At 41.0% G+C, this 22,234-nt stretch overlaps 1 protein-coding gene across 7 annotated transcripts in view; it reads right to left on the bottom strand.

The window, feature by feature from the left end:
- Positions 1-1,150: 1,150 nt before the first annotated feature.
- The window catches only part of myrf (myelin regulatory factor), a 283,101-nt gene continuing 262,017 nt past the window's right edge, over positions 1,151-22,234 (bottom strand). For 6 of the 7 annotated variants that reach the window (XM_072272390.1, XM_072272391.1, XM_072272397.1 and 3 more), the window contains 9 exons: positions 21,681-21,746; positions 17,998-18,092; positions 16,633-16,818; positions 16,261-16,530; positions 14,536-14,623; positions 13,632-13,706; positions 10,344-10,446; positions 5,117-5,191; positions 1,151-2,295 (listed from right to left, as the gene is read on the bottom strand). In XM_072272390.1, coding sequence (XP_072128491.1) covers positions 2,209-2,295; positions 5,117-5,191; positions 10,344-10,446; positions 13,632-13,706; positions 14,536-14,623; positions 16,261-16,530; positions 16,633-16,818; positions 17,998-18,092; positions 21,681-21,746 — 1,045 coding nt within the window. In that variant the 3' untranslated portion in view covers positions 1,151-2,208. The remainder of the gene's footprint in view (positions 2,296-5,116; positions 5,192-10,343; positions 10,447-13,631; positions 13,707-14,535; positions 14,624-16,260; positions 16,531-16,632; positions 16,819-17,997; positions 18,093-21,680; positions 21,747-22,234) is intronic. The other variant, XM_072272396.1, reaches the window with a different exon arrangement.

Below are 22,234 nucleotides of genomic sequence, written 5' to 3'. Positions count from 1 at the left end.
TAGAGGTACTGACAATAGGCAAATGAAAAATGGAGGGCTATGTGGGAAGAAAGGGTTAGATTGATCTTGGAGTATGTTAAAGAAGCGCCACAGCATCATGGGCTGACAGTCCTGCACTGTTCTATGTTCATATTTGTCTCGGCTGAAGCACCACAGAGGGGATGAGGTGTTGAAGGGAGAGGCATGAAGTATGGATACAATGATACTGCCTAAGGAATGTAGTGGGAAGCAACCAAGGTGGAACATGGGTAATTTCAGACTTATCTTTATTAGCAAGAGCTAGAGTGTAATCAGGTCAGAATAAATCGATGTCTCAGATAAGGTTAGGATATGTCAGAATTCTCACATACTAAGCTCAGAGGCGTGAATTTCAACAGCTGAATCCTTCTCTATCCTCAAAGCTAAGGTGGTTGAGAGATATTTGCACGTTTGAAATATTAGACATTTTTGGAGTCTTTTTAGACTATAAGTGTTATCAAGAAGAGGAATATTTGAGGTAAGTGCAGAATAAACCTGCTCAACAAGACACTTCAGCCTTACCCTTGGGAGTGATTTCTGCAAGCAGAGTAGTGTATATATTTACCCAGTCTAATCATCCTGCAAGCGTTTAAGTGATGATTTGGGCAGTCATGTGTTGACCATCCTACCCTTACATTGAAATTGCCCAATCTTGTTTTAAGTAGAACTGTTCCAGCCAGCAGATTAAGACTAATTTCAATAGTTTGGATCTGGTTTCTGGAGGCAAAATACATTAGTTTAATTTTTTGTTATCCATGCCCAAAATATTAGCAAAGTGCTCTGTGTGATGTTTGTTAAGATGTGCATTCCTTGCTGATTCTCACAACATTCTTGATCCATAAATTTGAAGTGGGTTTCTATCTATGAATTTGTACAATTAGGTTTCTGCTGTATTTTTAAGGCAATATACACTAGAAATAATTATATGTGCAATTGCATACTCATATGAGTGATGTAATCCATGACAACCCTGGTGGCCAATGCTCACAATATACACCACAGAATGAATGCATTGCAATGGTAACATAAGTTAATCAATTTTGCAGAATGTTCTAAATTATTGCAGTGTGCCAGCACCTTCAGAGATGGGTATGCGGCAGTGGTCGACGTGCTATATGCAAGCATGAAAGTATTTAAGTAATTTCACCTTTATTCCTTTGTAACAAAAGGTATTACTTCTTCCTGAGGAATAGATTAGCATTTGTATTGGCATCTTTCAGTTTCTCCATTAACTAAGTTCCCAGACAGGTGTAAGATTATCACTCAGTATTGTAAAAATGCACCAGTTTACTGATGACCAGAACCAATCACTTCTCTCCATTGCTTTTCCCAACATAATACTATACTCTTGTCCATGTTCCAACTACTGATTATTGTTGAAATATACTTCTCCAGGAGCCAATAACCCTTCCAGTACTGTAGTTAAGTGATGCTTTTTCATATGAAAGCATGTTTACTGCAGAAATCTTTGCAACTCATTCTGATTCTGAACATAAATAGACATTGGAACAGAAGTCATTGAACAGTGAGCAGCATCAGCAAAATTAGACCGGTTTGTTTTCTCCTTCCCTTGAGCGGGGCACTGAACTAATTACAACGTCCCACATGCAGTTATGGCAGAAATCAGCAGTAGGAACCATTCTTACTGACAAAGTGGGGTGTGTCTAAATTTTATGTGATTGTTGAACTGAGGAATGTTAATTGGGACATCTTCTGGTTACAGAATCTTAACAATGTTAATAATATATCTATTGCATAGCTGGGCAAAATCGGTTTTAATGCTGCAACCCTAATCCTAAACTCAACCTATACAGGTTCTAAGGTTCATTTGGTCTGAGCCATCGTTTTCTGAATATCTTACTGAATGGTGCCTTTTACAATAGCCTGTGCTGTACAGAAAATCCCATCCCAAAATTTATTTCTAGGAAAGGGAAAAATTTCCTTTCCCCCTCTCTCTATCCCGTCCCCCAGCCCCAGTCCCTCACTCAAAGTGTAAAAGTTCCTGTCCCAGCAGGAAGTTGTAAGTGCAGGCTGCATGTGTGTGGTGTGTAGAACTTCTCAGTCACACCAGTGTCTCCTTTGGTCATTCTGAGTGGCTGCATTGTCCTGGACCAGGAAGATTCCTCGTTGACGATGAAGCTTTTGTAGAGGAAAGCTAGTGGTCTGTCTCACCACGGAGCACCTTCCTGTTCAATTGCAGACTCGGTAGAAATGGAAGCTGTATTGTGTGAAGGTATCTCCCGCAGATGTGCTGTCACTGTTGCACGTTGCCTGGCTCTGTAAAGAGGAGAGAATAATCCTGTACCCCAGTCTACACCATACAATTGCAAAAATATGTAAGAAATACAGGACCGCAGTTGCGAGGTTACTGACAGACTGCAGGGAATCTGTTGTGCATGGAGTGACATGGAGCTTGAATTGTGCCTGACGAGGTTCTCCTGTACTTTCCCATGCAATGCCAGGAGACACAAAGTTCTCCAAAGGTTCAAATATTCTTTTCAGGTGAAACTGTCATATATTTAATTTCTGGTTAGCATTCACTGCTGATGATTTAGACCCCTCTACGTTCAGGAGACCAAGAGCAAATTGGTTTTACTGTTTTATAGATTTTCATTCCTGTTGTAAGTGTGACCCTGTCATTTTAGTTGTCAATTCCATTCTCATTCCCACTAACTTAAGGCTCCAATATACTCCAGCTAAGTATAGATGAGCTTGAGGAACAAGAGCTCCTTTTCCGACACGACACGGTACAGCTTTTCAGGCTCAGTACTGTGTTTTACCATTTCAATTTAAAGATTGCTCTACTCCCGTATACGTCTCATCCACCTTATGGATTTTGTTTTCCTACATTTCCGGTAAGATGGCGGCGCGCTCCGATGCAGCGTCTTCAATGGGGTCAACCAAAGGCGCTATTCTTTTTTAAATGTATTTTTTATGATGACAAGACCCTGTTGGACATTAAGAGCTTTAAGTAATGCAGGTCTACTCCATCAGCGAGTTGCTCGTGGGCAGAGATACTGAAGGAGCTGGACTTGGTATGGATCATGCTGCTGCCTGGGTCAGAGAGACATCAGTGTGAGTGCATGAAGGAGCTGTGCAGTCTAACAGTGAGCGATTGTTTTAGTTGCTTTTCTTGTGATCCCAGGACCCTGTTGGACATTGGTGGTGTGGAACGACACAAGTCCAATTCAGCGGTCTTTTGGTAAACAGCGGAAAAGCCGCGTGGCCTCGGTCATAGCAGGGACAAGGCCTCAAGCCCTGGTGTTGCCTGTTTGCAGCTGCCCAGGGGGAGGTGTCCGAGTTGGCTGCTCCACCAGAGTGCAGGAGACGGTGTGGCACAGCACCCATGTTGCCCCCCACCGCTATTGCTATCTTATCTGTTCTTGCCATCTTATATACGCTTGCGATCCTGTATGTGCTATATGCACCTTGTGCTGTGTATGACTCTTGGCACTACGTTCTGCATCTTGGCCCCAGAGTAACGCTGTTTCAGTAAACTCTATTCATGTGCATTCATGTATGGTTAATTAATAACGATGATTAAACTTGAACTACATTTGTCTTGTACTACCATTCCTATTATCAATTCCTGCATTATTTCCATCATTAACACCCCATTTCTCCGTTTATATGTTATTTTATTTCAGTTTTGATAAATGATCATTGACCAGAAACACTTATTTTATATCTCTGTCTACAATTTATACCTGATATGCTGAGAGTTTCAATCATTTTCTGTTTTTATTTCAGATCTGTAATATTTTGCTTTCATATTATAACTATGCAAGAGTTTCATATTTCGTGTTATCAGAAGTTTTGATATCATTTATAAAGATTTTCTAACATTAACTGTACTTCTTTCTTAATGGATGTCTGGTTAACCTGTGTTATTTTATTAAATATTTAGCATTGCAGGCCTTTGCTTTTTATTTATAAGTGAGTGTGGTGGACTGGGTGTACCTTTGCCATATAGGGGTAACAGGCTTTTGCTAATATCGTACACCCGTAGTAGAATGGTAAATGACATACCACGTCATTTGTATTTGGTGCAACAGAAAATAATATAACACTGAGCTAGGCTTGCGTTATAAAAATGGATTAAATGTTAAGAAAGTATGTTAAACATAGGAAAAGTGGGAATATGTCAGCCACAGGTAATAGAACTGAATTTGAGGTATACAGAAGAAACTATACATGTGTGAAGTGTGCATAAATGGACGTTTTGTACTGAACTCCTAACTTATGATCTCGTCATTACGGGTGCTATGAAGTAGAGGGCATTTTAAGAAGGAAGCAATCTAGTCAGTTTCAATAGTATTTTAGTGGCATTTTTTAACTTTCTAAAAATAGATCCTCATATCAGCATTCTTTTGTCATCTCTTGTTGGTCATTGAGGATTGCTCTGAAAAACAGCTCTGTTAACAATGGTGGCTTTGTACAGAGGCCCCAAGGTCCAGAAAGTGATAGGAACCATAGAAAGGATAAGAGGGTGGTAGAGATATCCACATTATTTTATGAGTGCTGTATTTTTAAATGATAATAATTCACACGTACCATTTGATATTGGGAAGCTAGGTTGCTACGAGCTCCCATGGAAGTTACCTGTGAGTTCTGGCATTGATCAGAAATTACATTTTCTGTGGGATCAATGTTTTATTTTTAACAATGAGAACTGAGAAAAAAAATTGCTTTTGGAACAAGAAAATTACCAGAGCAATCTGTTGCGATCAGCAAAAGCTTTTATCCATTGACTTTCATGCAATAATCCCTAATATATGCAAGTCTCTTCTCTTAGTCAAGTTATTGACTGGTGATCAACAGCATCTCCATGGCAGAGGGAAAACAAGAGACTGGAAAGAGAGCTATTAGTTCTTCCGAGTTGGTTCTCAACTTATTCTCAAAGGTCTGAAGGAAATTATGTCCAAATTATGACTAGGCAAATTTATAGTTGTTAGCTCTTTTAACTTTTGAAAACATGTCACAACCAATAAATACAAAATGCAGACGTTAGTAACATGACCAATAGTTCCTTTCAATTAGATCGAAGGTAGTAAACATCTCTGAAACTATTTTAATGTCAGATACACTAGGTACTCACTGGAATGGCCACTCGAAAGTGATAGGTGATGTCATAGTATGGACCAACTACCAGTTGCCAGTTATGTGTTGTTCCCTGTGGTGGAAAGAACAGAAAGAAATGGTAAATGCAATATTAATCTTAGTATATCTTCATACTCAGTTTGTCTCTTCAGTGTCATGTTTGGTGTTTGTTGACCAAATTATGGAACTATAATTGGTAGGAACATTTTTTTGACTATGAAATAATATTATCTAATGAAAACTGTTGGAAGATCCAAACTTGTAAGCAATCTGTGTTATTAGCATTAAAATTCCAAGAAAATCCAGACTGTACTCCCGCACATTCCACATGAGTAATCTGTCTAAATTGATGAATGACTGTGCAGGTGTGTGGACATCAGTGAGTTAGACCGGTGGGAAGAGTGTAAAAAGAAGACAGCTTTATAGAGTGGGCATAGGAGGAGGGGGTGACGTACTAGAGGGAGACAAAGTAGAAGGGGTTTGGCTCAATGGGACTTTGGCGATAACGGGTCAAGGCGATGTAAGTTACTTGGGAAGGATAGGAATAGGAAGTATGTCTGTGAGGCCGGTGTTCTGTACTGGGTGTCAGATGTGGGATGTCTGTGAGACTCCCAGCCTCCTGGACGGCCACATCTGTGCCAGGTGCATCGAGCTGCATCTCCTTAGGGACCGGTTTAGGGAACTGGAGGTGCAGCTCAATGATTTTCGCCTGCTCAGGGAAAGAGAGGAGGTGATAGAGAGGAGCTATAGGTAGGTAGTCACACCAGGGCCTCCAGAGACAGATAACTGGGTAACAGTCAGGAGAGGGAAGGGCAAGAGTCAGATACTAGAGAGTACCCCTGTGGCCCCCTTAACAATAAGTACTTCTGTTTGAGTACTGTTGTGGGGGACAACCAACCTGGGGGAAGCAACAATAGCCGTGCCTCTGGCGCAGAGTCTGGCCCTGTGGCTCAGAAGGGTAGGGAAAGGAAGAAGGCAGCAGTGATAGGGGACTCTATAGTTAGGAGGTCAGACAGGCGATTCTGTGGACGCAGGAAAGAAATGTGGATGGGTAGTTTGTCTCCCAGGTGCCAGGGTCCGAGGTGTTTCTGATCGCGTCCACGATATCCTGAAGTGGGAAGGTGAACAGACAGAGGTTGTGGTACACATTAGTACCAATGACATAGGAAAAGGGAGGAGGTCCTGAGAGCAGACTACAGGCAGTTAGGAAGGAAGCTGAGAAGCAGGACCACAAAGATAGTAATCTCAGGATTATTGCCTGTGCCATGCGACAGTGAGTATAGGAATAGAGTGAGGTGGAGGATAAATATGTGTCTGTGGGATTGGAGCAGAGGGCAAGGATTCAGATTTCTGCATCATTGGGACCTCTTTTGGGGCAGGAGTGACCTGTACAAAAAGGACAGGTTGCACTTGAATCTGAGGGGGACCAATATCCTGGCAGGGAGGTTTGCTAAGGCTGTTAGGGAGAGTTTAAATTAGAATTGCTGTGGAGTGGAAACCAAACTGAAGAGACAGAGAAAGGGGCTGTTGGCTCACAAATAGAGAAAGCTTGGAGACAGTGCGAGAGGGAGGATAGGCAGGTGATAGAGAAGGGGCGTGCTCAGACTGATGGTTTGAGATATGTCTGTCTTAATGCAAGGAGTATCATGAACAAAGCGGATGAGCTTACAGCGTGAATTAGTACTTGGAGCTATGATGTTGTGGCCATTACAGAGACTTGGTTGGCTCAGGGGCAGAAATGGCTACTTAGAGTGCCAGGCTTTAGATGTTTCAGAACGGGCAGGGAGGGAGGTAAAAGAGGTGGGGGCATGGCACTGCTGATCAGAGATAGTGTCACAGCTGCAGAAAAGGAGGAATTCATGGATGGGTTGTTTAGTGAGTCTCTGTGGGTGGAATTCAGGAAAAGAAAGGGGTCAATAACTCCACTGGGCATTTTTTATAGACCACCCAATAGTAACAGGGAAATCAAGGAGCAGATAGGGAGACAGATTCTGGAAAGGTGTAATAATAATAGGTTGTCGTGGTGGGAGATTTAAATTTCCCCAATATTGATTGGGATCTCCCTAGAGCAAGGGGTTTAGATAGGTTAGAGTTTGTTAGGTGTGTTCAGGAAGGTTTCTTGACACAATATGTAGATAAGCCTACAAGAGGAGAGGCTCTACTTGATCTGGTATTGGGAAGTGAACCTGGTCAGGTGTCAGGTCTCTCAGTGGGAGAGCATTTTGGAGATAGTGATCACAATTCTATCTCCTTTACCATTGCATTGGAGAGGGATAGGAACAGACAAGTTAGGAAAGTGATTAATTGGAGTAAGGGGAAATATGAAGCTATCAGGCAGGAACTTGGAAACATAAATTGGGAAAAAATGTTCTCAGGGAAATGTACGGCAGAAATGTGGCAAATGTTCAGGGGATATTTGTGTGGTGTTCTGCATAGGTATGTTCCAATGAGACAGGAAAAGGATGGTAGGGTATAGGAATGATGGTGTACAGAGGCTGTTGAAAATCTAGTTAAGAAGAATAGCTTACTAAAGGTTCAAAAAAACTAGGTAATGATAGAGATCTAGAAAATTATAAGGCTAGCAGGAAGGAGCTTAAGAATGAAATTCGGAGAGCCAGAAGGGCCATGAAAAGGCCTTAGCGAGCAGGATTAAGGTAAACCCCAAGGCATTCTACAAGTATGTGAAGAGCAAGAGGAAAAGACAGAGAGAATAGGACCAATCAAGTGTGACAGTGGTAAAATGTGTATGGAACCGGAGGAGATAGCACAGGTACTTAATGAATACTTTGCTTCAGTATTCACTACAGAAAAGGACCTTGCTGATTGTAGGGAGACTTACAGTGGACCGAAAAGCTTGAGTATATAGACATTAAGAAAAAGGATGTGCTGGAGCTTTTGGAAAGCATCAAGTTGGATAAGTCACTGGGACCGGACGAGATATACCCTAGGCTACTGTGGGAGGTAAGGGAGGAGATTGCTGAGCCTCTGGCCATGATCTTTGAATCATCAATGGGGATGGGAGAGGTTCCGGAGGATTGGAGGGTTGCAGATGTTGTTCCCTTATTCAAGAAAGGGAGTAGAGATAGCTCAGGAAATTATGGACCAGTGAGTCTTACTTCAGTGGTTGGTAAGTTGATGGAGAAGATCCTGAGAGGCAGGATTTATGAACATTTGGAGAGGTATAATATGATTAGGAATAGTCAGCATGGCTTTGTCAAAGGCAGGTCGTGCCTTATGAGCCTGACTGAATTTTTTGAGGATGTGATTAAACACATTGATAAAGGTAGAGCCATAGATGTAGGGTATATGGATTTCAGCAAGACATTTGATAAGGTACCCATGCAAGGCTTATTGAGAAAGAATCGAGGTATGGGATCCAAGGGGACCTTGCTTTGTGGATCCAGAATTGGCTTGCCCACAGAAGGCAAAGTGTGGTTGTAGACAGGTCATATTCGGCATGGAGGTCAGTAACCAGTGGTGTGCCTCAGGAATCTGTTCTAGGACCTCTTCTCTTTGTGATTTTTATAAATGACCTGAATGAAGTGGAGGAATGGGTTAGTAAATCTGCTGATGACACAAAGGTTGGGAGTGTTATGGGTAGTGTGGAGCACTGTCAGAGGTTACAGTGGGACATTGATAGGGTGCAAAACTGGGCTGAGAAGTGGCAGATGGAGCTCAACCCAGATAAGTGTGAGGTGGTTCATTTTGGTAGGTCAAATATAATAGCAGAATATGTATAAATGGTAAGACTCTTGGCAGTGCAGAGGATCAGAGGGATCATGGAGTCCGAGTCCATAGGACACTGAAAGCTGCTGTGCAGGCTGACTGTGTGGTGAAGAAGGCATATGGTGTATTGGCCTTCATCAACCATGGGATTGAGTTGAAGAGCCAAGAGGTAATGTTACAACTGTATAGGACCCTGGTCAGACCACACTTGGAGTACTGTGCTCAGTTCTGATCACCTCACTATAGGAAGGATGTGGAAACTATATAAAGGGTGCAGAGGAGATTTACAAGGATGTTGCCTGGATTGGGGAGCATGCCTTACAAGAATAGGTTGAGTGAACTTGGCCTTTTCTCCTTGGAGTGACGGAGGATGAGAGGTGACCTGATAGAGGTGTATAAGATGATGAGAGGCATTGATCATGTGGATAGTCAGAGGCTTTTTCCCAGTGCTGAAATGGCTAACATGAGAGGGCATAGTTTTAAGGTGCTTGGAAGTAGGTACAGAGGGGATATCAGGGGTAAGTTTTTTTTTGCAGAATGTGGTGAGGGCGTGGAATGGGCTGCTGGCAACGGTGGTGGAGGCGGATACAATAGAGTCTTTCATGAGGCTCCTGGATAGGTACATGGAGCTTAGAAAAATAGAGGCTATGGGTAACCCTAGTAATTTCTAAAGTAAGTACATTTTCGGCATGGCTTTGTGGGCCAAAGGTCCTGTATTGCGCTGTAGGTTTTCCATGTTTCTGTGTTTCTATGTTTCTTCAATATTATTAATGATTACAGTCTAATAAGGGGATAGCGCTTCTTCACAGGACAGATAGAAAACATTAAACTTGGAGAAGAATATAGTAGCGACAGACCACAGCCTGAATCCTGGGTGAAACACAATGAGTGGAGATCCCAGATGATAACGGAACATTTTGGAATGATGAACGACACACACAGAATGCTGGAGGAACTCAACAGGTCAGACAGCATCTATGGAAATAAATAAACAGTCGATGCTTTGGGCCGAGACCTTTCTTCAGGACTGGAAAGGAAGGGGGAAGATGCCAGAATAAACAGGTAGAATAATGTTCCTCCATTCTAGGATGCAAAATCCCAGGAATATGGAGCCAGATCCATTAACTAAAAAATGCCGCGTGGGATTTGGTTACTTCTGCAGAAGATGATGTCCAACCTGTCTCCTCGGTGGTAGTCCAGAGACGGAGTCATTCACATCCTTATTTAGAAACCTTTGCTGAAATAGGCCTCAGTAAGGATACAGGATGCCACTTTCCCAGGAAGGTTTAGGTTTTTACAATAAATTCACAGAGAGGAGCTCAAAAGCCTTTGATAACTTCCTATCTAATGTTGCTTAAAATAAATTGCTTATCATCCCAGATTAATAAGGAACTCCTAAACTCTGGAATAGCTTTATAGTAAAATCTGAATGAACAGCAGTGTTTTGAAGTGACAGAAAAGATGCAAAAATATTGACCACTGTTGTTTTAAGCCTTTACCTGGGTTGGTGAAGTTTCCATCTTCAAGCCAGTATTCGATATAGTCCCGCATAAGTTGCCATAATTAACACTACACAGATAAACAACCAGAGGCAAGGCAGTCCTAAAAACAGAGAGGAGAAAAATTAAGAAATGCACAAATTTAACTACAAGACATGAATAATGAATGGATTTCACTTCTAGGTTCTGAATTGAATCCAGAATGCAGAAAATCTTTCCGTGTTGCTCTCAAGGCTTGACATGAATCCATTCTGAAGCATTCCCAATCAGTTCTCATTGTACACATAAGGGAAGAATACAAAGTGGTTGAGAGGTTTTCGCATAGGAATACAAATACTAGGTCAAACATGCAACAAACAGTTCTAATTACCAAATAAAAAGAAATATGCATTTACACATATATTCACCTTGGGAAGGGTATAGTGTAGGTTTAACAGAAATATACTAGGACACCATTACATTATACAAACCATGGCTTTGGAACCTAGAATTTACAAAAATAAAATAGTTGATTTGATCTAAATTTTCAATATATTGAGGGAAACAATAAGGTAGATAAAAATATTTCCCTTGGTTAGAGCCAGAGAGTCTAAAATTACATTGGGTCTGCCAAGTGTAAAGTTAATTTGGAACACTCTTTTGAAAATAGTAATTGCTCCTGTATTCATTGTTAATTTTCAGTATGAGTCTGGGAAGTTTGTTTCAAGAGATATGGTGTAAAGAGGAAAATAGATAGTTACAGATCAGCAAGAATGGTAGAAAAAGTTCAGGGCACTAAATAGATTTACCTTTTCTTGTGAATCTACTATTTATCCACCTGATCTTCAGTTAACCTTTTGTACTAAGGGAATACAAGACTGGGTTTTTTGAAAATTTTCGTGATTCTTCCTGAAAAGGATCTAGGGTCTGTAAGTAAGTAAAATGTTGCAAATATTTCATGAGAACAACGACTTATTGCAGTCATTACTTCTGGATGTGAATGAGATTGATGCTTTGCATGGTCTGGAAAGGTTTAGTATTAAGTCCCATGTCTGTTTCAACTTTATCTTTTTTACACTTTGCACTGTTTTTTTAATTCTGAAAAACTGAAGAATTTTGTTCACAACATGAAAAGGCATAGAAACCAGGAGGTCCAAATTATTTTGTTTTTCTGTTTTCCGGTACAAACTTCATCAGCTATTTTTCATTCCACTTACCCTGTCCAACTTAAACTATAATTTCTAAGTTCCCTCTTCCATTTTTAGTGTTTACCTAGTTTGGTACTTTGACTCCCAAATGATTAATGCAAATTGTAGCTGTGGTGGAGTCAGGACTGAGCCCAGAAGCATGTGATTATATAGTGCTCTCCCCCACAAGCCCTGCCATCATGACTCTTCAAACTCTCTCCATCTTCCAAACTATTTGTAATCCATTCCCATGGCTTACCTTTAATGTCAATGGAACTTTGTAAAATTGTTTTTGAAGGCTAGTATACACCGTGTCACCGAGGACACCAAGGTTTAGACAGTCTCTTCTACTTGAAGTGACTGGCTAGGTAGGACATTGCCTTACTAATCCGTAGTCAACTGCTGAAGTGTTTTTACTGCTGAAGTTTTTTTTAATGGACTCTTCAATCACAATTGTTATTTAAATGGAATGAAGTGTTTGTGGTTGTTTTTTTTATTTTGAATTGCAATCTACTGATGCGTCGCTCATTCTTCATAAAGGTTGTCAATGGCTTATGAATCTCTCCCTTACTCTTGTCAACAAAACTACCCCTGATAGCTATTAACTACTTACTGAGATAGATCACATCAATCAGGTCATATAGGTCAATAACCTGGGAGCAAGGAAAGGATTTGGCCAGCACCGCCTCCTGCTGGCTGGCGCACATGTAAGCATTATGGGTGTGGATGAGACTAGACTTTTGACATTCAGTTCATTATCCTAACAAACCCAAACACTGAAGTTCTTCTATGATGAATGGCAGCTTGGACCTATTTCACTCAGAATCAGAATCAGGTTTAGTTTCACTGGCATACGTTGTGAAATTTGTTGTCTTTGCAGTAGCAGTACAATGCAATACATAATAATAGAAAAAAATGTACATTCCAGAAAAAAATATCTATGTTTATAATAGTTAAATTCAGTAAGTAGTGAAAAGCTTACTGCCCATTATGCCATTGGTATTTAGAGCAGTAATGAAGGTCTTGCATCTCTGGCATTGTTCAGGGCTTCCTTCAACGTATCAGCAGCTTGGTTTTCACTACTATCAGTCATGCAAGTCCCGGGTAGAGACTCAGGAATACTCAGATGCAGAAGGATTCCTCAGTGCTGTTTCCACAGCAATTTTGCTTTTACCATTCAGGGTTGTTAGCCCTGAGCTAAACCTTGGAACTTGAAGGACTGGTGGACCACTTAGCTTGGCCTCTACCCTTTGATATGTTTGGCATAGGTGACCCTTACCAAGGCCCAAAGCATAAAGACCTGACTCCAGCAGCATGGCTCTCTGGGTAATTGAGACATGCAAGCCTCCAAACCATGACAAGCTTGGAGGAAGAAGTGCCAAAATAGAAATAAAAAAAGTAGTGAGATAGTCTTCATGGGTTCAATATCCAATCAGAAATAGGCTAGCAAAGAGAAAGAAGCTGTTCCTGAATCACTGAGTGTGTGCCTTCAGGTTTCTATACCTCCTTCTTGATGGTGGCAATGAGAACAAGGCATGACCTGGGTGGTGGGGGTCCTGAATGATGGATGCCGCCTTTTTGAGGCATCAGTCCTTGACGTTGTCCTGGATAATAGAGGCTGGCGCCCATGATGGAGCTGACTAAGCTTACAGCTCTCTGCAGCTTATTTCAGTCCTGTGCAGTAGCCACAACCCCGCTCCCCCAATACCAGATGGTGGTGCAGCCAGTTAGAATGCTCTCCACAGTACATCTGTAGAAATTTGTGAGCGTCTTTGGTGACATACCAAATCTCCCCAAACTCCTAATGAAATATAGCTGCTGTCATGCGTTCTTTGTAGCTGTAACTAGCTAGTATATCTCAGTCCTGTATGCCCTCTCGTCACCATCTGAAATTCTGCCAACAATAGATGCATTGTCAGAATTTATAGGTGGCATTTGAGCTGTGTCAAGTCACACAGTCATGGGTGTAGAGAGAGTAGAGCAGTGAGCTAAGCACACATCCCTGTGGTGCTCCAGAGTTGATTGTCAGGGTGGTTCACTCATGAAAAACTAAAGATTTTTGTTCACAACTTGAAGAGATATAACATTAGTGGTTCTACTCGTAAGAAAGCAAATAGCTTACTTCATTTGCAAGGTGATGGTGACATCGATGGATGTGGTCTTGCTGACTGGGATTGAGTAGGTGTAATTCCCTGAGCTACAAAGAAAAACAAACAGCATTTTCACGAGATCGGATGACATCCACTCCAAATGCCACAATCTCAACAACAATCAGAGTTTTCAACAGTTTTTTAGGCTTTCTATTTATCAATCTAGCACCATATGCAAATATAGAATACAACTATTAGCATGGAAATTGAACATCTTACTTTGTTCTCCTTGCCTCATACTCAAGGTGAGGAGGAACAAACCATGTAAAATATATTGGAGTATAATATCTGGGTCAGCTCTTCATTCAATGTTTTATATTTTAAATAATGTTCTCAGATTTTGTCTGGATGTACTGTAGATTGTATCTTTCCTGTGTAGTTCATCATAAAGGTTCCTTTGTTTTCTTTCTCTTCAAGACATTGGTGAACCTCAAGACAACCTGGCAGTTTTATGGTTACCATTATGGTTATCAGTTTTCTATTTCAGGATTTTTAAAAACTGACTTTACATCTCCTTATTGCAGTGGTTAGATCAGATTTATGTCCCATGATCATCAGACTTGACCATGGGATTACTGGTTTGGAAGCATAGTCATCAAGCCACTGTGCTCCAGCGGAGGCCTTTTTGTTCAAACTATACCGAGTAATTATTATGTACAGGAGTTGTTTTATGTGGGAAATACTGTTGTTACTCCTGGTATTCTACTGACCAGGAAACTGGAGCTATCTTAGTCAATAGAAACTGGATCTATCCAGTACAAAATGTATAGTATTTAGTTGATTATCAACACTGTCAAATGCATCCTCCTCATTCTTTTTCCCCAGCTCTGATGTTTCACTCCATTTCAGTCAATACATCCTGCTGATATTTCTCACCTGCAGGATCCTTGTGTCAGACAGTACTGCTCCGTGATTTCCAGACCATCCTCGACAATTTGGGTAGAAGTTAAGGTGGTGTTCTGCCCTTTAGGGAGGAGAAAAATAGGAATGATTACAATCTACTCATCGAGAAACACGCATGTGCACATGACAGATAGTGTTGTAGTATTTGCATGTGGTAGGGTAAATCTGATACTTTCCGTCTGTAGTATTTATTTATTATGTTAATATAGGGTATTATATTAATATATTTATTATGGTAACGTAGTGTGTATGCTGAGTATTGCAAAGACACAAGTAAAATTTCCATATCTGTGTATCCAAAGTATAAAATGAAATAAAAACACAGGAAATCATGGAAAAAATCTAAACTTTACTTTGCTTCACATCTCATCAATCCTTCCCCACAATCATCTATTGTTATATTGATAAGGAAGCCTAAAACTTGAAAATAAGGCTGGTCCTTCCACGGCAGGTACAATCCAACCTATCCCTGATTTACCACAACCACTGTCAGCTCTGAGCTACATTGCCTGCAGCAGCACAGAAAGCATTATGTTCCTCAACCGTTTCAATAATTTGATTATGTCCTCACATTGGTCCCATTCCCAAACTTGTATAAGTCTGGCTCCCTTGTGAAAGTTTTTCCAGTGATAAACCTTCTGCTTGTTAAGAAGGGTGTTCATTCAAAATTCAATGTCATGGGTTTCTGCAATGTAATAAATAGACTATCTGAACAGATCCATGCTCTTCTGAAATTCACGCACATGTTATGTTCCTGTTTAAGGAAGTTAAACAAAAAAATCCCCAGTCCTTTTAAAACCAAAGTGTTTAATAGAATATTCAAAAGTATTTGGTTTCTAAAATTTGCGATTTGAGTCCAAACTATTTGAAACTCCCTTAGAGTAATGTCCATGCATGAAAATGTTAAGAACAAGTATTTTAGCTCTGTGGGGCTGGGTCGCAAATGAATGCAACATTTTTTTTTGTCAATGCCATCACACGCTAAATGTTTAACTTAACGAGTGATTGCAAGATGTTTCTTCACCCAGGGAGTGGAGAACCTGAAAGTACTGGAGACAAGTCATTAAGTTATTCAAGGAGGAGGTAGATTGTATTTCTTCATGCCAAAGAATTTAAGGAATATGGGGAGGAGGAGGAGGGAACAGGGCGCTGAAGCTGATGATCAGTCATATAGCAGAGCCAAAGGACTAAACAACTTTCCCTTGATCCTTTTTTCTATGTTTCTATTTGCATCATTATTGTAAGAGGTAAAATAAAAAACTGACATCGAGAGAAATATACAGCTACTTTAGTCACTTTGTAAACATACTTTGAGTGAATGGAGCCCTCTCTGATTGTTGGCAGCTCAGGTACAGCTGTAAAGCAAAGTTATTTCTACTCTGTCCCAACAAGCCACTATAGTCCCAACCTCAGTTTCTTGCACAGATGTGACATTTCTTTATTTCCCCCACAGCAGCGAAATTGTCCAACTGCTGATTGCTGCCAATCAGTGCTGATAACAAGCATTTTCAGCCTGTGACCCAAGAAACGGAATTAAAATGGTCCAAACGTGTGGTGAAAAAGCAAGGTGGTAGAAATGTTAAAAAGTACGCCCGACTTGGCAACGGTTCTCTGACATTAACAGGATCCCACTGAGAAACAGAGTTGGATACATCAAAAGTAGCCAGAAAAATGCATATGAACGTGGCTGGAACTCACAGCCTGTGTCGCTGTCAGTCGAGTCTGTCTGCTCGGCGCTTCTTTGCCTTCTCGCCTGCAGGCCAGGCAGTTTATTCTGCATGCTGGTAAAGTGAGGAGGAAACTGTGATTTGCCATGGATATTTAGGATCTGTGGTGGTGAAGGACTGTAATTGTTTGAGCTGCTGATCCCGTCTCTGGGAGACATCCGCCTGATGTTATATTCATTCTGATTCTCATTTACAGAAGACTTGGCTTTGATGTTGCTGGTGGCAGATGTGCCAGGTTGATCTGAAATTGCCGGAAATATGAAACAGAGAACATCAGTGGCGTTTAAAGGGCAAAGCAAAATAAACAGCGCATTCCTGAAGGTGAAATGGGAATTGCACTTACCAGCAGTGGGATGGTTAGTGCTAGCTGAAGAAGGGGTCAATGGGATGGTAGTCACTGGCAGGATGCTACTGCTGGGTGGATTTGTAGAGTTAAGGAGGCAGCATAATACTTCACATGGAGAGGAGTAGCATAAACTAAGTGGACGAGGGGAGTGGGACACAGGAGAAGCAGGTGAAGACATACCAACTGCAAAAAGAAAAAGTGTTTGCAACATAAAAAGTGATTCAAGTATAGAAACACCAAACTCTATTGACACAATTCCATTGATTAGATTTGTAAAATACAACTTTTATACTCTGCTAGTGTGTGCTTCACAGAAGCAGATATACAAGGATTTCTCCAAACAATACAAATAAGTTAACTGTAGAGCTTTTGAGAGTCTAGTTGTCATCTCCAATGGAACATACATCAGATAAAAGGAAATTATGTAATATATCTATTAGTGCAACAAATGTGGCTCATACTGTGGTCAGCATAACTAATGACAGGGCAGGATCGATGGGCCAAATGGCCTAATTCTGCTCCTATATCCTATGGTTTAAACAATCACTGAGCTGTGGGCCAATGTGTATGGTGTCACTGCCAGATATTTAGTAGTGTTCTGAAATGGTCTTGGAACAAATAAAACCATTCCACCACATGCTACATCTTTGTGGGTCCAGGTTTTGGATGCCTAGGTACAGGCATTTGAAAGTGAAAAATACAGTTTTGAGCTCACTTCTCAAAGTCATGAAGGCTGGAACATGGAGTAAGGTAGGTGAGCCAAGATTTGATGGGATTGCTTAGAAGGACAGGCATGGCAAAGATAGACCAGTCTTTAGTGGTGGGAAAGATAACATCTGAACTGAGGCAACAGGAGTAGTCTTTCATATTTCCTGAATGCTCAGTGCTTTGTCTTTGTAGAAGCTTTATATTGGAAGCTGGGTAAATTGGTAAGTTTACAATGTTGGATTAATGGCAAACATCAGGAGAAATTCTTAAAACAGCCTCTTAATATTCCAGCCAGATGTGACTGTTTTCGGGCTCCTTCAGTCTGCTGTGTGTATGCTTGCCGTTCACATCCAACTCAACCTCCCAAGTGTGATTGCCCACTGTGTTGAAATTATGATGCAGCAAACAAGTTGTGCATGCACTTGACCCACGAGCTTCAAGGTGAATGGATATCCACAATTTTTCAATTACTGTTTACATTGCTCCCAACTGTCAGAAATCATGCATGGATTTCCATCCAGACATACTTCAACATAAAGTTATCAGCTCATGCCTGCAAGTTTCTGGCTCTAACAATGTGCATTCAGAAGTTCAGCCCTACTCCGTCCCAGACTCCAGTGGGAACTTCAGCTAGTCCAGATAGTTTTAGCCTACCTGGTTGTTGAGCTCCAATCATGTCGTGTGAGTCTAGAGGCGTGGACCAATGGTTTTCTGTTGAGGTGGAGTCTGGGTTGGCGTTTCCAAATGGTCTGCATGTGAAACAAAATCAGTCATATTTGCATATGTAACCAAATGAATCTGGCAAGCCTAACATAGTAGATCCTCAACTAACTCTACTTTCATCATCTGGCTGTTGATTAATGAGATAATTTTAATTTAAAAAATGAGTGCTCAGAATGAACTGAGATTTTCCAGTACAGGACAGTTCCATTCCTAGGAACTAAATCACAAAGGTCCATTTTCTACAGTAACCCATATCTTATTGATCTGCATGTACTTGCTATCATTCCTTCATTTTATTCAATAGAATCAGAATCAGAATCAGGTTTATTATCACTGGTATGTGTCATGAAACTTGTTAACTTAGCAGCAGCAGTTCAATGTAATACATAATACACAAGAAAAAATAATAATAAATACAATAAGTGAATCAATTACAGTGTACGTATATTGAATAGATTAAAAATTGTGCAAAACCCAGCAATAATATATATTAAAAAAGTGAGGTAGCGTTCACGGGTTCAATGTCCATTTAGGAATTGGATGGCAGAGGGGGAGAAGCTGTTCCTGAATCACTGAGTGAGTGCCTTCAGGCTTCTGTACCTCCTACCTGATGGTAACAGTGAGAAAAGGGCATGCCCTGGGTGCTGGAGGTCCTTAATAATGGACGCTGCCTTTCTGAGACACCACTCCCTGAAGATGTCCCGGGTACTTTGTAGGCTAGTACCCAAGATGGAGCCAGGTAAATTTACAACCCTCTGCAGCTATCATAGTCACCCCATGATTACCCATAGCTAAAAGTAGTGAAGTATATACTGTATCATGTTATTAGTACTACCGGATTGAAAACTGCTTTAAAATATATGGGAACATTTGCATAAAGTTTCCATGTGTCAGGTCATTTACAGTATAATCTGGATAGCTGCTGAATGGTTTTCTTAGCTTAATTATATTGCTACAATTGATAATATAGGACAATGCTAGAAATATATAGCCTCCATTATCAAACCTATCAAATCCAACAAAATATCACCTTAAAGCATCCCATCAGTAATTGTCTCATAGTAGGAGAGAGGAGAAGATGGCGGCGCAACGCAGTGCGCACGGCCGTTCCAAATTATATCGTATGTGTTAACTAGGGGGCCGTGCACAATCCGGATTTGATGGAGACAGCCATGAGAAGCACGGAGGAACATCTGGAGTAACTTCTGAAATTCCTGCTTCGCTACCGCTGCTACTGTGCAATCGAGAATCTCTGGAGGGGAAGGCCCCAAATCCTCGGCTTTGCCTATTGCCTGTTGCTGGGGCCAGGGTCGAAGCGCTCGGCAGAGATGGTGCTCGGTGTCGGAGAGTTGGTCGGAGGCTCGGAGTTTTCGGACGAACTCTGAGTCAGACTGTGGTCAGATGCTTCCAGGATGCTGCATCGGCAAGTTTGTGGTGCTGGAGGTTCATCGTCTGTGTGAGATGATGGGACTTTCGAGAGACTTTGAGATTTTTTACCGTGCCCGTGGTCTGTTCTTATCAAATTATGGTACTGCTTTGCACTGTTGTAACTATATGTTATAATTATGTGGTTTTTGTCAGTTTTTCAGTCGGTTTGTCATGTGTTTCTGTGATATCATTCTGGAGAAACATTGTATCATTCCTTAATGCATGCATTATTAAATGACAATAAAAGAGGACTGCGTGTCCTCATAATCTAATGTGAAAGTAATGTCAATGAGCTCCTGTAGGAAGGGAGGGAGGGAGGGAGAGTGAGAGTGAGTGAGAGAGAGGGAGGGGGAGGGGAGGGGGGAGAGAGAGAGAGAGTGAGAGAGAGAGAGAGGGATAGAGAGGGAGGGGGTGGAGAGGGAGAGGGAAGGGGGAGAGGGAGAGGGAGAGAGAGGGGGAGAGAGAGAGACAGATAGATAGAGATAGATGGTATCTGAAGGTAATTAGAATTCATCCCAGAATTAATTCTATTATATAGAGAACGAGCCCTTCTACAGTTTCCCTTCTTGTTTATCAATTATTTTGGGAGACTGAAAGCTGGAAAGATTTCTATTTCTATTTTATCTACTCAACAAATTATGTTTTAGTGGAAAGTTTTTTACCTATTATAACAATAGACAATAGACAATAGGTGCGGGAGTAGGCCATTTGGCCCTTCGAGCCAGCACCGCCATTCACTGTGATCATGGCTGATCATCCACTATCAGTATCCAGTTCCTGCCTTATCCCCATAACCTTTGATTCCGCTATCTTTAAGAGCTCTATCCATCTCTTTTTTGGAAGCATCCAGAGACTTGGCCTCCACAGCCTTCTGGGGCAGAGCATTCCATATATCCTCCACTCTCTGGGTGAAAAAGTTTTTCCTCAACTCCGTTCTAAATGGCCTACCCCTAATTCTTAAATTCTTCTTCTATTGCTATAACATAGCAGTCGTTTAATACACAGCAGAATCCTCCATGATTATGATATAGTGAGCAAGTTGGAATGACCCCAGTTTGGATGGTATTAGCTGGTGAAATGTTGGCCAACAGTACAGGAGGGCTCTCTGAAATCCAGATACTTCAAAGGCATCTATCAGTATCAGTTCAGGTAGATACTGAACCCACAGGAGGTACTGCATTTAATTCCTAGCAACCTTTCTCAACGCTGTACTTTCACCAGAACTGTAACAGTTTAAGAAAATGCCCTACGACTACCTCCTCAAGGACAATAAATAATTCTCGCTCTACCATTGACTCCCACATTCAGGAAAATGAATGAAAGAATAAGGTCTGATTAAACCAATGAATGAAAAGGTGGCAGGTGAAATAATATGTGAGAAATGCAGCAGGAATAATAAAGATGTTTTTGTCTGGTGAGAAACAACTAAATGGTGACAGAGGGAAAGATTCTGATGCATTAGTCATAATATCTGTAAAATTAGCATGAACCTGCAGCACGCAGGAAGGAAAATGATATGCTGGTCTTAAGAACAGGAAAGGGCTTTACTGAGATCACCCCTGGAGTACTGTGTGCAGCTTCAGTCTTCATACATAAGAAGTATATCTTACAGCACCGAGTCCCTAGATTGATTCCTAGAACGAGGGGCTACCCTATAAAGAAACATGGAGGAAGATTGGCCTTTAATCATTTGAGTTTAGAAGAATGAGAGATGATTTTATAGATTGTGACAAGGTAGATACTGAGGCTGAAGAATCCAGAACTTTGAGGAAAACAGTTTGAACATTTAGAAAATGATAAGGTCTACCTGACTCAGAGGTTTATAAGCCTTCTGAACCAAGGTGATCAGCTACTGAGTACATTCAAGGTTAAAAATCTTAGATTTTTAGTCTCAAGGACAGAGGATCCGACAGAAAATTGGATAAGGTGAAGGATTAGCCATGATTTTACTCAATAATGGAGTACGTGTGTGTGTGTGTGTTTATGTGTGCAGGAATGCATAATGTATACAAGTACAATGTAGAGTGTTAAATTGACATCAATTGTGATCCAAATTTTTATACCAATGGCCTTGAATTAGTCCCTTCCAAGAAACATGTCATTAACATAGAGGAACACTATTTGGTCACTCAGGGAATTTCTGCCCAAATTATCCTGATTAGGATGTCTAAAGTCGATCCACCTACCCATCAGCATCTGTGCCATCATCATTTCGCAAGTTCAACACATAAAGGGTGGACATCGATATTACACTGAGGAGGAAAAAGACAGCCGCTTATTCAAGGCACAAGTTAATGGAGACTCACTTAGGGCTAAAGTTAATTACTCTAGCAACTGAGTGTCTAGCATGTTTCAAGATCTTACAGCAGATACTGAAAATATATCAAGGCTTGGATGTGGAATCTTGTTGGACATCAGGGCTGAGACAGGAACATAATGGCAAATCTTAACAGGATTAGGGAATGCTGTAGACTCTACTATCCAATGAGCTTCCATGTTTGAATCACAATATCCTGGAGAATACTATTAGGGTTAATAACACTCCAAGATATTTTGATTGGAATATGGAACCATGGGCTATAAGAGGTGATTCATAATTAGCAGATGATGTCTGGCTTTTAGTTTGTGAATATAAAAGAACGTATTCTGCCCAATATAAGTGTTACCCTGTGCAGGGGAAGGACTGGAGCAATGTCTCATTGGTTTTGTAAGGCAGGCTGGGCAATGTTGGAAAAAAATT

Source organism: Mobula birostris, chromosome 11 (assembly GCF_030028105.1).
Source record: "Mobula birostris isolate sMobBir1 chromosome 11, sMobBir1.hap1, whole genome shotgun sequence".
Taxonomy (NCBI): domain Eukaryota; kingdom Metazoa; phylum Chordata; class Chondrichthyes; order Myliobatiformes; family Myliobatidae; genus Mobula; species Mobula birostris.
Note: the sequence above shows the minus strand (reverse complement) of the source record. Positions and strands in the feature narration are given on the sequence as shown.